Source organism: Rhododendron vialii, chromosome 5a (genome assembly GCF_030253575.1).
Source record: "Rhododendron vialii isolate Sample 1 chromosome 5a, ASM3025357v1".
NCBI classification, from domain to species: domain Eukaryota; kingdom Viridiplantae; phylum Streptophyta; class Magnoliopsida; order Ericales; family Ericaceae; genus Rhododendron; species Rhododendron vialii.
The window spans coordinates 42,472,090-42,493,171 of record NC_080561.1 but is presented as its reverse complement, the minus strand read 5'-3'; the positions used below and the strand labels follow the sequence as shown (position 1 = coordinate 42,493,171).

At 38.6% G+C, this 21,082-nt stretch overlaps 2 protein-coding genes across 2 annotated transcripts; both read right to left on the bottom strand.

The window, feature by feature from the left end:
- Window positions 1–4,748: 4,748 nt before the first annotated feature.
- On the bottom strand, window positions 4,749–6,227 carry LOC131326143 (transcription repressor OFP1-like). Its single transcript, XM_058358758.1, has one exon. It carries the CDS (start codon window positions 6,062–6,064, stop codon window positions 4,979–4,981), a length of 1,086 nt encoding a protein of 361 aa, XP_058214741.1. The 5' UTR covers window positions 6,065–6,227; the 3' UTR covers window positions 4,749–4,978.
- A 5,619-nt stretch (window positions 6,228–11,846) lies between these two features.
- Window positions 11,847–14,196, bottom strand: LOC131326142 (U-box domain-containing protein 16). The gene has a single exon (XM_058358757.1). The coding sequence runs from the start codon at window positions 14,039–14,041 to the stop codon at window positions 12,014–12,016; it is 2,028 nt and encodes a 675-aa protein (XP_058214740.1). The 5' UTR covers window positions 14,042–14,196; the 3' UTR covers window positions 11,847–12,013.
- Between the last annotated feature and the right edge of the window lie 6,886 nt (window positions 14,197–21,082).

Sequence of the window (21,082 nt, the reverse complement as noted above, 5' to 3'; positions counted from 1 at the left end):
TGGGTTCAATTTGTCACCCATAATATAAGGTTTAAAATATGGAAAGCACTGGATCGAGAATATTTACTCCTCTCTCTCTCTCTCTCTCTCTCTCGTACATGTTCTTCAAGATCAAACATTATTGAGTCAGCGGAATTTTTTTTTTTTTGAGCCAAGCAATAGATACCTCACGAGAGAAAGTTCACCTCTTGTTGTTAAAATAGTTTCGGTCAAAGTTAATTATTTTATGATTTTCCATAGTGTACAAAACATTTTTTAAAAATAGCAATGTTGCTACTCTGGTTTGGTGCCATGACAAAATTTCAAATTAGGACTATAGGATTAAATTGATCATTTTTTTTTTTTGATCCGCACATTCATTAATAAAACGCCATACGGCATCTACAGATTTCAACACAAAACCACGAAAAGGAACAACAAGAAGAGCAGGAAGGACTAATTGTAGCCTAAGATCAGGGACCTCTTCACACCGCCACTTACTCAAAGGCAGGGTCGGGACACGTGGAGTATGAATCCAGACAACAATTCCCTTCGAGAAACAAAACCCTAATCATAGTGATCAGTGCAGCACAATGAAACCTGTCATCCCCAATACAGTAATCCAAAACCAAAACGCCGGCAAAACCGCGAAACAAAAACACAAAGTGATTTTCTTTCACAGGCATGGACGCCACTCCAAAGAGCAAACTCCCGCTGGCACGCGGAGTTCTGGCCGCGGAAGGGCAACCGTTCTCGTGGAAATTTATTGGTATGAAAAATGTGGCGTATTTGGCATAGTCATGTTTGGCACCAAAAGCTGACTAAAGCTATCTTTTGACCATAATTTTGGACTTATGGGTGGTATACAACTTTGTCATGTATATATTGTCAAATTTTGACGTAAGTGAAAAATTAAGCTGTTATATAGTGTAAAATATTATTAATGCTCACATTGTGTTTGTTGTGGTGGTTGTCTAATAGCGGTAGAGGTTGTGGGTGGTGGGGGAAAAGTGGTGTTATGGAGAGATGGTGGTCATGGTGGCTGGTGTTGGTCGTTGAGAAGGTGGTGGTGGTTGTGGTAGAGAGCTGGCAACTACACGTGGTGGTGGTGGAGAGATATTGGTGATGGTATTGTTGAAGAGGTGGTGACTACTCACGGTGGTGTGGTGGAGAGATGGTGGTGGTAGTGGTGGAGAGGTAGTGACTACCTGCAGTGGTGTGGTGGAGAGATGCCGGTAATGATGGAAGGTGGTGGCATGGTGGTGGAAGGATGTGGCAAAGGGGACATATATTGCTAGTGACGACAATGGTGAGTGTGGTGGAGACTGGAGAGGTAAAGCAGTTGTGGCGACAGAAGGTGGTGGAGAGATGGAGAGAGGATGTCGATTATTGCCGAAAGATGGCAGCAATGCATTGGTGGTAGTGGTAGAGGTGGTTGTTGTGAAGGTGGTGGGGATGGACAGATGACAATGACATGTGGTAGTTTGAGATAGAGCGGTGATTGTGGTGAGGGGTGGTGGTGGAAGGATGATAGCAACAGAGGTTGCTATTGATAACGATGGCGAGTGACTTTTTAGTCCTGATGGTGTAGTGGTAGATATAGAGACGGTGGTTGTAGAGGTGGTTGGTGACAGAGATGGTGGTAGTGGTAGCGGTACTTGTGGTAGAGGTGGGATGATCTTGATAATGGTGGTGGCGGCGATATTTGTAGAGGGTGATTGTGCTAAAGAAATGGATGACAAGTATCAATAAATTTAATCAGAATTAAACAAGCACTAGTTATTCAATTTTGTATATTAATTTCATGATCAGCACTACAAATTTTAAGTAATGCAAAATATAATTATCAGATAGTACTTGATACATTTAAATTCAAGTGTTAATTTATCAGAGGAATCTTTTAATTAGATTTCTTATTAATATATATGAAGCATTTCTCAGAACACCATGTCATGCGCGCTTAGACCACAGGATCTTCTACACAATAATGATTAATACATTCCATAATTTACAAGTTTTGTAATCTTCTAAGCAACCTCAATTTTACAATAAACTTAACAAACTTTTATACCAGCCAACGTAATATTTAAAGTTCTTTTAAGTTCATACAGAGCTTTATTTCGATCGATTTTAATTAGACTCTCTGTTAGTGAACGGTGAAAATGGATTTCTCAATTTTTTCTTTCTTTTTTATAAGTCGGATTCCTCAATTATAGGAAAAAAGAATAAGTAGCTTTTTGCAGTTTGCAAATTAACAACGTACATAACCCACAACTAAACGCCGAGAAATTCTTCAGTGCCCACGGACAGTTGGTGCCGAACACGCATCTTGGCCGTCTAAACTTATTTTGGATGGCCTAGATTTGTTTGGGCTTGAGAGGGTGTTTTGATAATTTTACATTTAAAAATTACCCAAATAGATTTGGGCCGTCCAAAATACGTTTGGACGGCCGAGATGCGTGTTCGGCACCAGCTGTCCCGTGCATGCTCGGCACCGAAGAATTTCTCCTAAACGCCAATCAGTACTTGTTTTTTTCTTGGAAATCTTGCACTGCTCTGTTATTAATGTCTGTATGATTACTTCTTACTTTTACTTTTACTTTTACTTTTTTTAGCTTCAGGTGGTGCTGGTGGTGGACTTAAAAAGCTGTATATAGTACCTTGAGATAAGATAGAGACCGCTAAAATGAGTAAATAAAATTGTGGGAAAGAAAATACTCTTCCCATCTCATTTTGTTTTGTCCTACAAAATTGTCTATATCTTTCGATTTATATTATTTTGTATGACTTTAAAAATTTTGTATTATAGAATAAATCGAAATTTATCAAATAAGATTCATATCGAATGTTTCTGAAGATTCACATTAAATGATATAGGCAATTGAAACAAAAGAGAAAAAAAATAATGGACAAACAAAATAAGACGGGGAGAGTATTAAAATCTGAAACTTTAAATACTGGTCCTCAAAAAAGGGTATCTTCTTTTGGTGGTTCGTTGAAGCTCATCAGTGTCAAGATTAACTAGAACTCCACTTGTATGGAGAGATTATTCCGGCTAAATTCCGCTAAGATTTTTGGGTTCTTTTTTTTATTTTGTCTTCACTCAATTTTTTTTTTTTACGTTTGTCAATTTTGTGCTTAACTTTTGTTGATTATTAATTCATCTCGTCAAGACGAATCGAAAAATTAAAAAATTATGACTTTAACCACACATTCATACATGAGAACTTATATATACACATTCATATAGAAAGAAGTCTGGGATTTGTATTGTTCGTTTTAGTGCCTCAAAACCTCTAGGCACTGTCTTTAATAAATTATATATATATATATATTTCTCTCTACTCATTATTCTAAAAAAAACTTTTTTCAAAATTCAAACCAAATAAAGCCGACGTGACGTGTCCATATTTCACTTGTGTGGTTGGGGACCTGGGGCCGGGGTGGTTCCCCCTTATCTATAAAGTGCATAGAAGTAGGTTTGTGTATGTATTACCAATTGTGGTATTTGGGTAGTACATAGATTTTTCAGATAAACAAAGAGTTCAATAATGGGTCCTTTGGTCTTGAGAGACGAAAACAGAGAAACATCTTTTTATCTGCGGAGGAGTGGATTTTTCGTTAAGTTGGCAAGTAACAGCGCATGGACAAATCCCATTTTCCAAAGGACCCATAGTACCATTATAATCTTACTGTTTAGTGTACTATTTTACTATTTGGTCTGCTTGACTTAACTCTGATGATAGCGATTAAACTTAGGACTCTCAACTTCTCCACTACGCCTCAATTTTCTGCACAGACACCGACCATAGATCCGACAACAGATAGCAGCTGTTCGGTGCATGTGGTTGCCGAGCTATTTCTAGTTGGATGTGTGGTCGGTGTCTGTGGCCACATGCATCGGACGACGGCAAAGCCATCTATGTTCAAATCTGTGGCAGGTGTTTTGGCCCCTCCTAGCACTACTGTTTTCATATACACCATGTGCGTCGGAAGACGGCAAAGCCATCTATGTTCAAATCTGTGGCAGTTGTTTTGGCCCCTCTTAGCACTACTGTTTTCATATTTCTATCGTGTCGATGCTATTCTTGGCCCCTCCTCTATCAAAGCTTCTGCACGACGAAAGACTAATCTGTAGAGTGTGGACACATTTATGTTGTTGGCTGATGCCCATCAGATGCTTGACAGCTTGAGTAAAGATTTTTTTTTTTTGATCCGAGCTTGAGTAAAGATTCATTACAGTACTATAGCAGATAAAAGGAATTGATAAGATGTCATGTTATTCAGCGATCCCTTGCTTAATCGGGAATCAATCCCAAAGATCATTCATAGCAATTTTTTTCGAAAAATCTCTTGATCTTCCGAATCTTTTATTATCAATCAAAAGAGAGGTAATTTTCGATTTACCGCAGACTGTTATGTTTGGTGGTCGTCCTGATCCTCTAGCATATTAACATGGAGCGACGTACATTTTTCAAGATTGGATCAAGGTCTTAAATTAGAAGGAATTTACCCCAGTCGTAGAATTTGTACAAGGTTGTGTACTCGTCTATCAAACCAACATTAGCTTGTAGAAAAAGTTTGACAACAAACCAAGGAAACTTGTAGCTACCATACTATTTCTTCTTCCTTGATCTACCACATTTTTTATCGGCAAAAGTAACATTCTTGATCCACCACATTAATGAAACCACCCATATCAGTTGGGTTTGTCACTTTGTTGATTATGTCGGGGTTTATGTAAATCGTTGAATATAAATTCATATTAATTGCATTAACCGATGAAATCTGCAAACTTTCTTAATGCGATATAAAATAGAAACTGTTGTGAGACATAAATCTAACTAATTTTACAATTAGAGAACCAGGTACGCACTTTCTAATTTAATGCTCACTTCTACGTACATAAACTAAAGTTATAACTAGAAACACTATGAGAAAAACCATACCTAAAAAAGACTCCTGAAGAGGTTAATATTCAGTTCATTTCTTGAACATATTACTTCACCTTGACACCAGCAATATCAAACCATATTTGCTTGAACACTTCAACAATCAGCTCATGATATTCATCTGAATTCAACTGAAGATAACAAGCTAGTAAATCTTCCAAGTCCTTTGAAGCCCTGAGATTGTTTTCAAGAATCATCTCCACCATTGACTCCCTGAAATCCCTTTGTGGGTCCTCCGACGTCTTCACCACCGCGAAACTCTCCGACAGGCTCCCTCTCACCCTACGGCAGCTGGACGACACGCTTTTCCGGGCAAAGGCCTGGATTTTCCGGCTTGCTATTCTTGGAGAATTAGTCCGTAGCCTCACTCCCGAAGATCGAACGGGGCCACTCCTCTGTTTTCCAGATTTTTCTAGCTGATTGGTGGGCTTTCCAAATTCTTTGGGAAATTTGGGTTTTTTTGTTACAATTGGAGGCAGTTCTAGCCGGGAAAGTTCCACAAACCCATCGAATGTCACGTTTGTTTTCTTCTCATTCGGGTTTATGACGATGTTGTTCTGTAGTCTGCATTGACAAGAGGATGGAGAAGAGGAAATTCCCTTTTCTTTGTCATGGCCAGAACAAAATTCTGGAAAAACAGATTGGTTTTCGGATGAGCTATCCAGGGAGGAAATCGGGTAATCTTCGGATATCGAATCGGGGTTAGTCGAAATGGACTCAACGGTTGCCCGACAGCCGCAACCGGTGGAAACAAAGGAGGTGGTGACTACTCTGTTCCTACCCTTTTTGGTGGTGCGGTGTTTTTTCTGTTTGGGTGACTTTCTTGGTGATTCTTGGAAATGGGTTTCTGGGATTTTTGGGCCTTTTGGTTGTGGGGAAGGAGGAGTGAGGTCTCGTGTGAAGTAGTAAGATTTCCTTTGGTGGGAGAGGAGTTTGGGTTGCTCTGTTTTGGGTGGAATGTAAGTTGCAGTTGATGATGTTGTTGTTGTTGAGGTTGATTTTGATGATGTGGGAGGTGGTTTTTTCTTTCTAGTATGAGTGGTGTTTTGGTTTCTGATTCTGCCCATGTCTTTCAGCTTTTGAAACCAGGAATTTGGTATCATATCTGATAACCTGAACTTATGATTACCCATCCCAACTCTTTTCTCTCTCTGTTTCTCTCTTATTTGTAAAGAGAAAATGGAAGAAGATAGCAGACCCCCCCTCTCTCTCTCAACAGGGTTTAGTAGTAGTTTCTGGGGGTGACAGAGAGATAAATAAGGAGAGAATGGGGTAACCGAAGGAGCAGCTCAAGTGGTACTAAGGATGAATAGTAAATTTAGACATCAAAATTGACAACCTTTTGGTGCTAGTTCGCAAACAAGAAATTTCTTGTAAATTTTACAGTCTCGGTGTGGATGAATTGCCTTTAACTAAACAGAAGAGAAAAATGACTAGACAACCCCGACCATTACAAAAAACAAAAAAGAATAAATTTTTTATACCGTCAGTGTAAATATTTGTTTCCTCCAAATTAATTATATTGTGCCACGTTGCAAAATAGTGTTCCCAATCAATAGAATATGATAACATAATGCAATATAATTGATTTGAAGAAAATAAATATTTACACTGACGATGCAAAGAATTTATTCTCAAAACAAAAACAAGGGAGAAGGGGGTCACAGACGAAGAAAACTTTGGGGTTAAAGCGAATGAAAAAGGGCCCGGTGGCGTGTAGCTTTTTGCCAAGTTTTATAGTACAGTAGCATCTTTTTTTCTTTGATCACCATTTTATAGTACCTGATGGCCTTAATTTAGGGCCCAAACAGAGAATTATGTCTCTCCCCTTTACCATGCTGTTGTGTCTAGATTTGATATGGCATTCGTATTTGTTCTTATGGTTGGATTCACTAATCTTATCTCGGCAGATATTTTAATTTTTTTTTCACACTGATTATGACATGATAGCACATTATAAATACGTGTAAAACTGACAAATTTGGTTGAAAAAGACAACTTCGATCCCAGCTATTAGAAATTTTTTTTCCCTTCGGCGAAAGGTCAGCATTATTCGTTGTAGCTATTGAGGTTTGAGCTTTTGTTAAATACATGAGAGTATAAGTACTCAACCACTTAACTTCCACTTCATTTGCGAAATATATAGAAGAAGAAGAAGAAGCTGCTGTAATCATATGTGGCGTGGCTGCAGCGTGAATTGAAACTCTCTTTCATGGCTACTATTTGGCACCAACTTTCAGTTACAAGAAGAGTGGTCTAAATGACCTTCGCATAAACGGGAGTCGATCACGAGTAGTATTTTAACAACATTGGCACTGGATCGTTGATTTAGTCCGTCTAACGCGGAAGAACATTTACTTTATATTCCTTTGCATAAACGAACGTAGTAAACGAAACACTTGAGTTAGCCGAGGCTAGACCAGCTCGGTGTTTGCAGCCCTACCCTACATGTAGACGCTTCATGATGGATCACAAGGTCACAGAAATGAAAAACCAAACAGACAAAAGAACATTACTACATGGTCCATCATAGGAGTAGCTTTACTAGGATTATGGTCGGTTCACTTCACACGCACTTTTCCTTTACCCAGTTGTGATCATTCTCGTACTCAATGCATTGTTTTCACCGCCCATTCCCAAATGAGCTTTCCCATTTGGCCAAAGAAACAGAGCTTCAGTGCCCCCATGCTATATCTAATTACGTGTGTTTCCCGGCCTTTTTAACCCTTTGTTTTTTCAGACGTGCTATGCACAGAGGTTCGAATCATTTTTTCGGAACCCAAGATAGGCTCCATAATAAATTCTGTTCACGATTTGTGTAGTAGAAGCAATGGGCAAAAGACCTTTTGTTGTTGTTTGATCCTAGGTGGATCGCATGCTGTCTTACATATATATAGGACTTACCTTTTCTTAGACCCTTGTCTTAAAGCATTTGTCTTGTCTTCTGTGGTTTAGACTGCACGGACCACTTTGTGTAATCTCGATCATCCAAAAGCAAGTTTAATCGTTTAGATTCGGTAATTACTCGGAAGAGTAAGAACGGTCCGAGTCTTGAACAAATTTGAAGCATTGATTGTCAAGATGTGTGGTTAAGATGCGATTTTCTTTCTGCATCCAGATTTGATATATATATATATATATATATATATATATATATATATATATATATATATATATATAAAATATCGGCAAATTTGAACTGTAGATAAGCCAGCCCTTTCATCAAAGGGACACCCACGCCCACGCCCACTCCAGTACCCCCTAAAAACAACTGAACATCTCATCTGTCTCTGCACGTACAGCTAAAAGTCTCTCCTCATGCCCCCACCCCCACAATCAGCTTATGATGCCTATTCATTTTGGCAACACATTTGATAGTTACTAGAGGGAGAGCCCCATCTCTTGAAACAAAGCCCTTTTTTTTTGCGTGTTTTGTTCATTCAAAAAATAAGAAATGGTCCCCATCTTGGATGATGTGGTTCTATCTAATGAGCCTTTATTGCCAATTCTAGTTGAGGTAATTGATAAAGTCTTTAATGATGGAGACTATAGTTCCTGATCATATAGATATCTTCCCCAAAATGTTTTCTTTACATCTATAAGAACTATGGTTTGAACTTCCAAAATGTTAGATTTTCTTTTGGCAAGATTACGTTTTTTTTTCTTCTTTCTTATAACGCGGTATCTAACCGGATTGATGACCGATCGCAGTGTTAACGGGGTGGTGTTAATGGGCTTTCATATCACAGGAACAGATAGTATGCAGGTGAGTGTTGAATTTAATTTCGAACTACAGGCTTCTTGATACTTGTAGTTATCAGGTGGCTACCACCGCATCAAACTAGAAAAGTTTAAACTGTCTGATCCATTCAGATTGGTTGACATAGATGCCCTGGCATTGTGGTTTCTATGCATAGCTCATGAAGTGAAGAAATGGGGTTACCCCTGTAGATTAAGCTTAAGTAGCTTAAGAAAATTGTTCGCCCAACGTCTCACAGTAAGTTCCAAATAGCATGGATTACTTGTTCTGGTATGCCTCCTCAAGTATAGGTTGACAAACATTACCTCCTTATTTCCAAATAGACAAACCATCGTACCCGTGAGGCGATCGATACTCCACAGTAGTTTCATTGTTACTTCAACAACATAAAACAACAGTAGCAACAGAGAAATAATCAAAAACAAATTACACAGCCATAGCTTTTCAAATAAAATTAAATGAAACATAGTACAGAAATTACAGCTCTACATTCAACTTGAACAGTCCCACACTCCAACAGGAAGAATACAGTGCTATTACGGCTACTACGGAGGTTGTGTGTGCAGTTTTCGGGAGAAAGTTTTCACTAAATTGACAGTATGTGGCTATGCAGGAAAGAACTGGAGATAGATCTTAACGCACAGCCAAGTGCTTCTTGATATCACCGAAGTTTTTGTTCAACCCGTAGGGCTATAAATGTGGAGTGAAGGAAGAGCTGTTGTTTGCTCTGTGTATTGAATTTGTCTTGAACAATAACATCATACAGGTTAGCCTAGCAAAAGTTGGTTGGAAGGCTAGCCAAAAAAATGGTCCCCTGCAATTTTCTGTTTGGACGAAAACGGAACCAACAGGTGCAGTTGGTGCACATGAGTCATGGTTGTCTTTCAACCTTCTCTGAAATATAGACTCAGAGACAATTGGGGACCAAATAAATTCTCATTCTTGTCTGTCTAGTGGTCTAGGACAATGGTAGATTGAACTAGGCATGACATGCTACTTTTGTCTACACATAAGGATATAATTCTGACATTTTTTGGAGATATAATTTGCTGAATGTATATACTCCTATGGCTCGTTTGTTAGCACTTATTTTGGAGAGGATACGGGGATACAATAAGAGGCGAATAAAGAGTTCGATATGATTGAAGGGGAGATAAAAAGTTACTTGGTTTGTTTTATAGTTGATATGAGAGGTTGATAAAGTACGTTAGTGTAAAATTCCTATTCTGGGGAGCCGGCTGTAATTTATCCCCTCGGAAGTGGACATGGAAACCCAGGGCAAATAATATCCGGGTATTAAAAAGTAAACAAACACTGGATACACCCTCACCCGGATTTCCATATCCGGGTAATGGCCATATCCGGCTTCCATCTCCCTCTGCTGAACAGGCCCTATGTCCTTGTTTTCTATCCAAAACTTCTGACCCTGTCTTATGCCAATTCAGAGACACTCCCATGCTTGATACCTCATCTTTTTCTGGACAACGTACGGCCCAAGTTCACTTTTTACAGAGTTTTTTTTTGGGTGTTTACTTCCTTAGAATTGGAAACTTGGAGGGTTAGTGAAGTCATGCTCACAAGTCACATTCTCCTCTAGAGTCTCGACTCATTAAGCAAGGCCCAAACGTAAAGAATCGAAATGGTCCGTCATAGTTTGTGTTATCCTGCATCATAATTGATATCAAAAATGACATATTTGCATACATGTATGCTGGATGGTGGTTGTTTCCTTTGCAAAAAACGGCTAATAATACAAATCCTTATTCTGGCAATCCATGTTCTCATTGGAAATAGCAAGAGAAATGACACTTCCGCTTTCGTGGTGGCTATACTCTTTTAATTTGTTTCATATCCATATTGATCAATTTGCCCAACTCGTGCAAGAAATCAAAGTTTTACGCCTGAATTCCAACTTTGTGCATTTTTTTATATGAAAAAAGTTTACCAGTATTCTAAGACTGTGTTGACATAAGTTCTTTTGTCTGGTTGAGAGAGAAAAATATGAAAACAGGAAGCTATCATGGAAAACGTTGAGTAGACAAGAACCGGCAATAGTATGGGAGAAACTGTTATATAGAAATGAATCATATTATGCATTACATGATATATTGTGGATTTGCGGAATTTTTTTCCTTGTAACGTTCCTTGAAGTATGAAAGCGAAACACGAAGGTGTAAAATTCTCCTTTTCCCTCGTCTTTCCTTTTCGATTGCCCTAATCCATCTAAGTTCCAACCAGAAAATCACCTGGCCTTAATGAATCACATGCGGGCATAAACTCGTTGCACAACAATAACAGGCATGCAATGAATATGGTAAACAATTATGCAGAAAACCTAGAATTTGAAAAACATGAAGATAGAATCTGATCAGTTTCTCCTTTTGATTATCTGATTTCAGAAAACTCTGCATCCTGTATTTCTACCAGAGTGTTGCCTACCAAACTCGCAGCGGTTCCGTCTGATTCAACAGAAATACAACTGAATTTTACTACTTGAACTTAATAGCAAACTAACACAATGATTTCCTAACAAACTAATTGGACTTATCCTTCAGCCTAGAATCACACAACTGAGCTTGATCTCCCATTACAAATGGTAGGAATTTCCTCATACTTCATCAACCATTTCCTCAGATGAGTCTGCGAGGCAAGTCGATCCATCCAGCAACTTTTCGCCCTCCAGATACTGGTTTGAAACTCAAGTACGACAGCAGGAACATGAACCGATAACTCAATTTCTGGTTGCTAGAGATGCATTGGGATGGTCTTCTCTTAATTTCTAACATTATTCGTAAAATAACTTAATTCGTATTTCAGTCACACAGTGCATCTAATACTACTTTTGTATCACAAAGCTTCATTCTTCTCTGTTTATTGCACATTAAGAAAATGGCCATATAATCTGATCTCCCAAAGGACTTAAACGACATTTTTTTTTTGTTTGATGATAAGATGTCCGGGCCAGATTGAATGACGTCAACTAATGCCCGGGGCCCTGTTGCATCTCTTTTAACCAGATTGAGTCCATTTGCAGAATAGGTAAACAATTACAATACACATTTTTCTGGCTTCAAAGAAGGCAACTAAAAGTCATTTTACCTGAAGTAAGATACAGTACTGAAAATGAGAGAAAACAATTAAAGTTGCAACAGGCATGAAAAGAAATAAATGAATCTATTGAAGACAAATTACAGTAACAAATAACCGACGAACGAATTTAACCTTTCATCATATGATCCCTTTGAGTTCTTTACAATTTAAACTCGAACTAATTGTGTTTGGAAAAAATGAAAAAACACTACAAACAACTAGGCAAATCATGTTACCCTGGCAGGACAATCCTCGTTGTATGCATACTCGAAGTCGAGTAACCAGCCGTTACATCCGCGATCCCATCCAACCCAGCAGCCCATCTCCTTAAAATCCTCAATAGCGACGCGGCCTTCCTCCTTCCTCTCCCCGTTCCCATTCCCACCATTTCCCATATCACTCTCTCGATCCCCGGAACCCTCGCTAATTCCCCCACCGTCTCCGACCCCCCTTTCCTACAAAGATTCACAAGCGTCGCAGCCGCGCTCTCCCGAGCCCTATCCGACCCTTCCCTCAACACCACAGCCAATTTCTTAATCAAATGAAAAGCCGCTGCCACTGCCATCAATCCCCCTCTCTTCACCACCACCTCAAGTATTGTGGCCGCTTCCTCGGGTTGCGTGTCCATTAATTCACTTGTCATTTCCACCACGCCGCCTTCAACTAACTTCACAACCGTCTCCCTCTCCCCTGCCAAACTAAGAATTGCCACCAAGGCATCCCTCTTTGAACTCGCGGGACCCCCCTTGGCCAGATCAACCAATCCCTTTACGACACGTGGCTTTTTCCCGAGCTTCTTCCTGTTGGCTTGTACACCTGTCAAGCTGAATATGGTGGCAGCCGCATTCCCTTTCGCCTCCCATGTGGCACCCGACCTAAGGACCTCAATAACGCCGTTCAAAACTCCGTCACTCTCCATTATCCTCATTTTGTTCGCTTCGAGGATGGAAAGGTTGAGGATCGTCGTAACGGCGTTAACTTGCAGGTTAGGATACTCCGGGCCTAGAAATTTGACGAGCAAAGGTAGAGCCCCAGCTTCGGCAATACAGGCTCGGCTGTCCGAATCTGCTTTGGCTAACACCCGAAGCTCGTGTACCACACGGTTGGCAGTCTCCACTGACTGCGAAGCCGTTAGCTTGTTAACCAAAAAGGACACCGTCATCTTCGTGGCCTCCAACGCCGTCTTGTTATGAATAACGCCGTTGACTTTCTCGTTCTGTTCGGTAACCTCAAAGGGTATTTTCTGCTCTCGGCACCACATAGCTATCAAGTTCTTCAAAGCCCGGTTAGGAATGAGGTTCGTGTGGGCCAGGGTCTGCCCTGTCTTCGGACACGTGTTGTGTCCTGATTCGATCCACAGGTTGATTGACGGGCGGTCGTAAGTCTGGCCCGTCGACACAACCACTGGATCTCGCATCAGGTCTAAAGATATCGGACACCGGAAATCCGCCGGATAATTCACGTCCGCCGCCGACTTCCGCCGCCTCAACGTCGTCCTCGGCGTCGACGCCCCGTACAACACGCATTTCCCGTACCGAACGAGCCCGATCAGCGCAACAACGTCGGATTTTGATTTCTCGTCCGTCTGATTCTGAACCTCATCCTCAAGGCTCTCGATTTCGTCCCTGCAACTGCTTGAATCGCGCAGTTGCAAATTATCGAAGATCTCGACGAGCTTGGAATGATCAGGAACAATCTCCCTCTGTACTCCATCAAGCATCTTCATTACTTCACGCCTGAGGTTATCGTCATGTGGATCCACAATCGGCTTCTTCTGCAAACACTGTTTTCTAATCAAAACAACCAGTTCTTCCACATCTTCGTTCAAATTCATATCGCTTACCGGAAAAATATCCAACAGAGTCGACAAATCAACTGTCAGCTCGTGAAACAAATTGGCAATCGATTCAGTTTGCATTAGAAGCCACACCTTGCTCCCGTTCGAGCAATCCTCGATCAACGTCTTGATTCTCTGCAAAACTATGTACAACTCTTCGAAGCACAGTAACGCGGAAGGCGAAAAGACGGTTACTTGATTGCGAATAAGCTCTTCAAATAAGACGGAGAGAAGCTTTGTTTTCCGGATGATCGAGGCCGAATTCCGCCTGAGGAGATATCGAATGGGTTGGAGGGATGAGATTTCGTTTGAGATGAGGAGGAGGGATTGTAGTAGTCTGTGGTCGGAGAAATTTGGTGACAGGAAAGAGCCGGCCGACGGCCGGCGCTTTCTAGGTGGGAAAGCATGAGGAGATACTGCCATCAACGATGAAAAAAAAGGTGAGTTTTACGATTTAGAATGAATTGGAATGAGCGAAGCCTTTGATGTGAAGCGGAAGAGAAAAATAAATACTTGGTGAACGAAGATGGAAGACAAGTTATTAAAGCAAATACGGAACAAGTCTGGCGGTATAAAATTAATGTGGGCGTAAATTTGTCCAGACAATCAGTTATAAAAAAAAAAACAATAATAATTTGCTGGTTTTTGACGTGTTTTGGGTTTGGAATTTGAGTCGAATAATAATAAGGATGTTTGATTGGTTAGGAAGTTTACTGGGTAAACAAAATGATTTATTAAAGCATCTCCGACCTTCATCCATATTTTTTCTCAAATTTGAGTCAAATTTTGGATAAAAATCTATTTTTGGTAGACATATCTCCAACCATCAAACCTAAATTTTACACATCTCCCTCTTTCTCTCTCTCTCTAACTAGCCGTTGAATAAATGGGTCAAGGCAAAAACTGTCTCAGATTTAGGGAAAAAATGGGTAAAACCCAAAATGGGAAAGAATTTAGGTCAAAAATTGGAGAGAGATTGTTGTGATTTTTGTCCTATTTTTAAATTTAAGTCTTAAAATAAATCAAGACTGGAGATGCTCAAGGGTTTGGTTTTGGGTTGAAGAAAATAGAGGAAGTTGAAGAAATCCAATTTTCAACTGTGCAGGAAGCTTCCTAATATGATATGAAATACAAAAGATCCCAATTCCCAACGATGTTTGATGGGGTGGGTTTTAACGGCCGGGGCACACAGGGGTGTGAGATGCTGTCAAGCGTGGGTGTTTGGTAGCGGTGCCGAGCAATTCATCCGGTTATTCATCTCGGCATGGATGACTAGGATCGAATTCGAGCGTATAAAAATTTAAACCGTCTTTTCGTTGAATTAAAATCCGCATTATCGATTGTCGAAATGAATGGCCGAATGAATCGCTCAGCACCATTGTCCAGGGAGACGGCAGGTCGATCGAGTTGAAATTCTCCATATCAATAAGTACCTGGTACCAGTGTTTCCAATTAATGCATATTTTTAGTAGAGAACAATGCTACCTATACGAATTTTTTAGTGCATATCTTTTAGATAATAAAATGCTACGTACACGAATTTTTTGTGCATTTATTCCCGTATTTATGTGGAGCCTGTTTATGCGGAAATACATGAATGAGATTCCTCAGCCTACTTATGTTAGACAGTTCTTGAAATATTTATTTCTTGATTTGTGCATCGGAATATGTATGAACACTATTTTTGAGTTAGTGAACGAAAATGAACAGATATACAGATAAATAAGGCCATAATCACCCTAAGCTCATCTGGTAATCCCATTCAGTGAGACAATTTAGCAGCAACAACAAAACAACCAATTTTAGGGAAAGAAAATAACCATTTGATTTTGACAAATATTAACCACAACCTCGTATTTAGAAATGTACAATGGTGACTAATTGGATTGGGGTCCAATCTTCTATATCTCGAAAATTCATGTGCTTTTGTACCAAAAGATTTTTTGGCCATTGAATTGTATAATTTTTTTTTTATGTTTTAAAGCTAACGGCCGAAAAACCCTCGACACAAAAACACAAAAGTTTTCGGCACATAGAATCTTGCCTTGTCTAATTGAGCTAATCTCGATTGATTCGTTAGATGTATGTTTGGGTACACAGGATTGGAGTGGCGGCAGGTTGAACATGTATATGTCCATCTGGAATATTGTAGGAGTATTTGGTCTGTTTTTCTAATGTAGTAAATGATAGAGATGAGCTGTTTAGCATATGAGTCGACAGAAGTAAGCACAGGGGCTTTGCGTTGGAATGGACTTATTCCTTCCTTTTCTTTTACTACTATATTCGGGTGAACTTTCACGCCTCTCAATTGATTCCCGAGTCCTGAGCAAATTTCCAATAGTCTCATGATTTAAAATATTTGGCCTTTGTAAAATTCAAACTTGCGACCTCTTACGAAACAAACCATTTACTTACTTTATCATACTTACTTGACCAATCCCTTCGTGTTGGAATGGACTAATTCCTATCTCGCAGAATATGAATAAAATAAAGGTCATACATGATACAGCCTGTTTGGGAGGCTCTTTTTCTCATTTTTATTTCCACCTTTTGGCTGTTTGGGCGGTGGAGCCAAAGCACATTCTACCAAAATGTATTTTCGAATTTGATAGAAGGAGAGCAAAAGCCCGAAGTTGGTCCGGAGGTCCTTCTCACATTCTATTTGTTAATTCCTCACATCACTCATGTTGGAAAATGCGTTATTCATTTACCTCCCAAACACTCCATATATGTAAAATAAATACTAGTCATAATTCAAAATGCCAAAAACACAAAATGTAAAATGCTATAAGTTAAAACACAAAAAAAAAAAAAAAAATAGGCTGCCAAACAACCCAACTGGTATCTGTATGGCATCCTTTCTCATTTCTATCCCTTTTCTTCACCTTTTCCCATACCCATTCATATTTTATTGTTTACATTAAGCTTTGTGGGCGTTTACTTTGATGTAGGATTAAAGCTTTATTTACAATAGGAGTATGACCAATTCTTTTGGAAGGTGATCAAAATGATCATTTCATAGGAAATGCCTTTTCAGTTCAGGTATCTGTTAAAAATTAAATTAAGTTGAATTTGTCATCTAGATATATGAATATATGATGTTGTATGTGTTTAAATATAATAAAAAAAAAATTGTAGCTAACGTTTCCTTGTCGAAACGGCAATGGCCGGTGCAAGTTTATTTTACTAATTGACCCCCAAATCGGGGGGGGGGGGGGGGGGGGGGGGGGGGGAATAAGACCCTACACGTATATAATGCATGTACATGTATTGGGAGATTTCTCACGTACAGTATAATATATATAATCCCAAGTGGAGTAGAATGGAAGAAATATCGTGAAATAGGACCCTTGATATAATCAATTCCTTTTTATCACAATTCTAGATTAATGTACTCTTGTTGTTTAGTAAGGAGACTCAATGTAGAGGAAAAGGAAAAGTAAATACAATTTGACATTTAGTTGTTTGAAATTATGGAATAACAAATTAATTGAGTTGAGAGTATACATTTCCCTTTATGGAGTTCCATGGTAAAAATAGGGTTACAAATGAACCGAGCCATTTGTAAAATGTTCGAGACTCGACTCGGTAAAGACTCGTTTGGGTACTAAACGAGCCAAACCTGAATATCATTTTTAGGCTGGTTTAATAAATGAGCGAGTCAGTGGCGGATCCAGAAATTTCATACAGATGGGTCACCTTTGAAGCATGTTTTGAGTAAAAATACTTAATAATGAATAACTTTAAGAAAAAATTAATGGATTATTTGTGTTTTTGTATTTATATTTTATTATATCTTATATTTAGTTGTGTAATAGGTGCATAGGTATTTGTGGCTTTGTGGTACTATTACTACATAAGTCCCTGTTGGGCAGGATTCAACTCTTATAATTGGAAGTTTTGAAGACTTTTTTGTGTTTAAAGCATTTAAGCACAATTTAAAAAAAAAAAAAAAAACCAATCCTCAAATGACACTAGAAGGATTTGAACCTACCTTGAGGCACAAGAACTTACCACAAGTACAAGAGTACCACATTTGCTATACTTCGGGAAATTTTATACATGTTACTTATATTTTTTTTGTAAAAAAAATTACTACATTACGACAACTTCAGGTGGGTCACGTGACCCACCTGTTCCTTTACTAGATCCGCCCCTGGAGCCAGTATTCGGCTTGATTAGGCTCGCGAACCCGGAGTCTAAACTTACATTTTAATAATGTTTTTACAATTTTCTATATGTATTGAACATATTAATTATGTACAAAATAAAAATTTTATTTGTAATTCTAGATCTGTATGAGAGTATAAATATCCAATATTTCCTACTCGTGAGCAAGTTCGAGTTCACTTCAAACCTAGGGAAGCTTTGCTTGTCAAATTTTCATAGAGTTTGAGCTCGGCTCGAGATTGCTTAAAAACTTTTGAAACTCGGCTCGTTTGAGACCCTAGGGAAAAGTGGCTTTGAAACAATTCAACTTGTGGGGGAAAAAAAAAGGCAAAATGAGTTGTCATACTAACATGGCTTGTCGGACCTGTTTCCTTCCCTAATTGCAAAACGCGCTAAAATAATTAACCCTGCCCGACATGTAAGGAACTGTTAGTATTGTTCTTAAGGAGTACTTAACTAATTTTGGTAAAGCTGGTAATAATACCGCGTTAGAATTAGACCGAACTAATTCGCCACAAGTGTCAAACCAAGTAGTATATATTGGAAACAAAAAAGGTTGACAATTTTTCTTTTAACCCTCGTGCCAAATACTATTACTCCTGCTCCTTAAGATAGAAGCCAATTCAAATATGATAAGCCAAACAGGTTGACATTTTTTCCTTAGGAAAAGGAAAAGGCACTGTTCCAAAGGATAAGGCTTTCCTTTCATGTTTATTAGTATACCAGTTTAGGGATTGGTTGGGATAAGGTCTATCTATCCAACGTCATGGGCATCTTCTTGGCAGGCTCAAGCATGATAGCAATCCTAATTTGAAATTAAAAGCATTCTTGTCTTGCTTCATGAAGAGATGGTGATAGAACAATTTTTCTTTTTCCTTTTTTGTTTTGAGATGTGACTTGTACTACAGAGAAGTGTTGATCTCTCAACAATTCCCGTTGAGATATGGTTTGTAAGGATGCGATCAGGCTGTAGTCTCTCAAACCAGGGGCAGTGTTAGAAAGTTTGGGTAATAGGGTCGGAATCTTAATTAGAATTATGTGACATTTTTCTTGAACTTTTAGAAAATAATTTTATTGGAGAGTCTATACATCTTACATTTGCATGTATGTTGGTTTAAAACAACACCCAAAGACTTTTCATATTCGAGGACGATATGCAAAAGGGTCCTATTCATACCAATGAAATATTAAAATTAAATGTCGTATTCGTTATAAACATGAATAATCAATTGATTTTCATTCAAATACGTAACTATTTTCATAGTAAAAATATTCTCTCTGTTTTATATGAATTGCTATAGTCGAGGCAATTCAATTCCATAGATGGAATATTTAGGAATATCTCACAATTTTAAAGAGGTCAAATTCAGTGATTGACCTACAATCCTCTAGCAAAAATTGGGAATTTTAGAAGATTAAGTGATCCGTACTGCGTCTGTCCTTGGCTCCAAAACTCAGTTAATTTGTCAGGAAGAATGATTAAATCTGTCTAGACACTTTGGGGCACAAAGCATATATATTGTGCATTTCGTTGTAGGGCTTTCGAGTGTTTTTTAAGCGATAAGCTTGAACAACATAGAGGCACAACTAAGAATGCAACTGTGAAATGTTGTAACTTTAGAACCGTGAATTTTTTGTCCTTATTGTTAAAACCGAGAATTTTTCTTCCCTTCTCCACGCAGGTGTTATAAGCACACAATCTCGCGTGTCAAACCACGTATATCTTGCATTCTTTTGTTTGTTAATTTGTTACCTTTTGTTCAATTAATTAATTGTGTTGTTTGGCCAGCATACTGGGTTACTGGAAATTAAAAAGAGAGGCCATTGGGCACAGGATAGGAGTCATATATAAGACTGTAGAAGACGCCAACTGAGACCCAAGAGGCAAGAAAAGCATTGAAACTTGAAGTGAAAGAATATCCTTAAGTTCTTTGAGTATGTCATTTGATCAAGTATCCGGTCTCCAAATTAATCACCATTACTCCAACAAGCAAGAGTTTTGCTAGGTGCAACCACTGGCCCGGTAGACAAGGTTTCGGAACTTTATCTAAAGAGATTTCCAGTTCGAATCGAAACACAACTATTGTCCGAAACCGTCTAATACATGTGATCAGCCCACAGCCCACACGAATCGAATGGTTCATAGACTTGCCCTTTGTAAAATGCTCTTGTAAGGATCCATGAGGGAAAAAAGTGTGCAACGATCTTTTTTCCGCATAGCAATCGATGAACATCCATCTCACTTTCAACCTCCAACAGTATTATGTACTTATGTTCATTGAGTTAGGTAATTATCCTTTATCAGTATCATTTCTATGAAAGCATGTCTACTGATCATGAATTGACTCCTTGGTAACATTGGATGATGATGATGATGAAGATATGATTAAGTGGTTGAGTGGAAGCAAATTATGATGAGGTGAGCTAAATTTCCTTTTCATGTTTTGGGTTTGTTACAACCACCTTCATGATTAAAGAGGGACATGCCCATAGCAACATAGAAAATATGTTCATTTCTTGTTTTCTCAACCCATCCACCAACCTTCTAAAGAAAAGAAAAAATTGAAGAAAAAAAACGTAAAACCCTAACCCTTGAGATTGAAGTGGGAAATTAGGTGTACTGAAACATGGAAAGGGGTATGCTTGTTGATATAATGATATTCACTTGTTTCTCTGTTTTTTTCTTGAATTATTAACAATTGACGGTTTTTTTTTTTTTTTAAACTTTTTAGTAATCTATACAGGAATAGACCAACGTTCAAATGGGTAGGGCAACCAGTTGCCTCAAGTTTCAAAACAACCTACTATTAGAGCCAGGGGCGGCTCCAAGTCTTCAGGGGTTCAAGCGAATGGGTTCTAAAAAATACACTAAAATTTAATATCCTCTTTCGGTATAATTTGATTTTTTTTTCTTTAATATTGTATGCAATTCAACTGGAGTATATGTATGAGTTTAGAGAGTAAATGGAAATCACTTAAGTTTGTGAGTATATCATATAGCTGAATAAAAAAATACTCCCCGATAAGCTTTCAATAAAAATGAACACATTTATATGATGTACTAGTATTTTGTTTTTTACACAAGATTTTTCGTACGTTTTTGTCACTGCTAAGCTTAAAATTCTACCGCCGTCCTAGATTACTGCGGGGTTGGGTCAAAGTATTTAAGATTGTGATGGTTCGACCGCCCTTGTTTAATATTTGTGTTGCACATTAGCTAATTGTCTAGTCTAGTATATATCGGCCACCTAATACTGTATTAAATTTCTGCATGAATGTTTGAATATTTAACCT

Excerpts from the sequence above, each read along its gene's own strand:
- LOC131326143 (XM_058358758.1), bottom strand. The coding sequence starts at position 6,064 with ATGGGTAATCATAAGTTCAGGTTATCAGATATGATACCAAATTCCTGG.
- LOC131326142 (XM_058358757.1), bottom strand. The coding sequence starts at position 14,041 with ATGGCAGTATCTCCTCATGCTTTCCCACCTAGAAAGCGCCGGCCGTCG.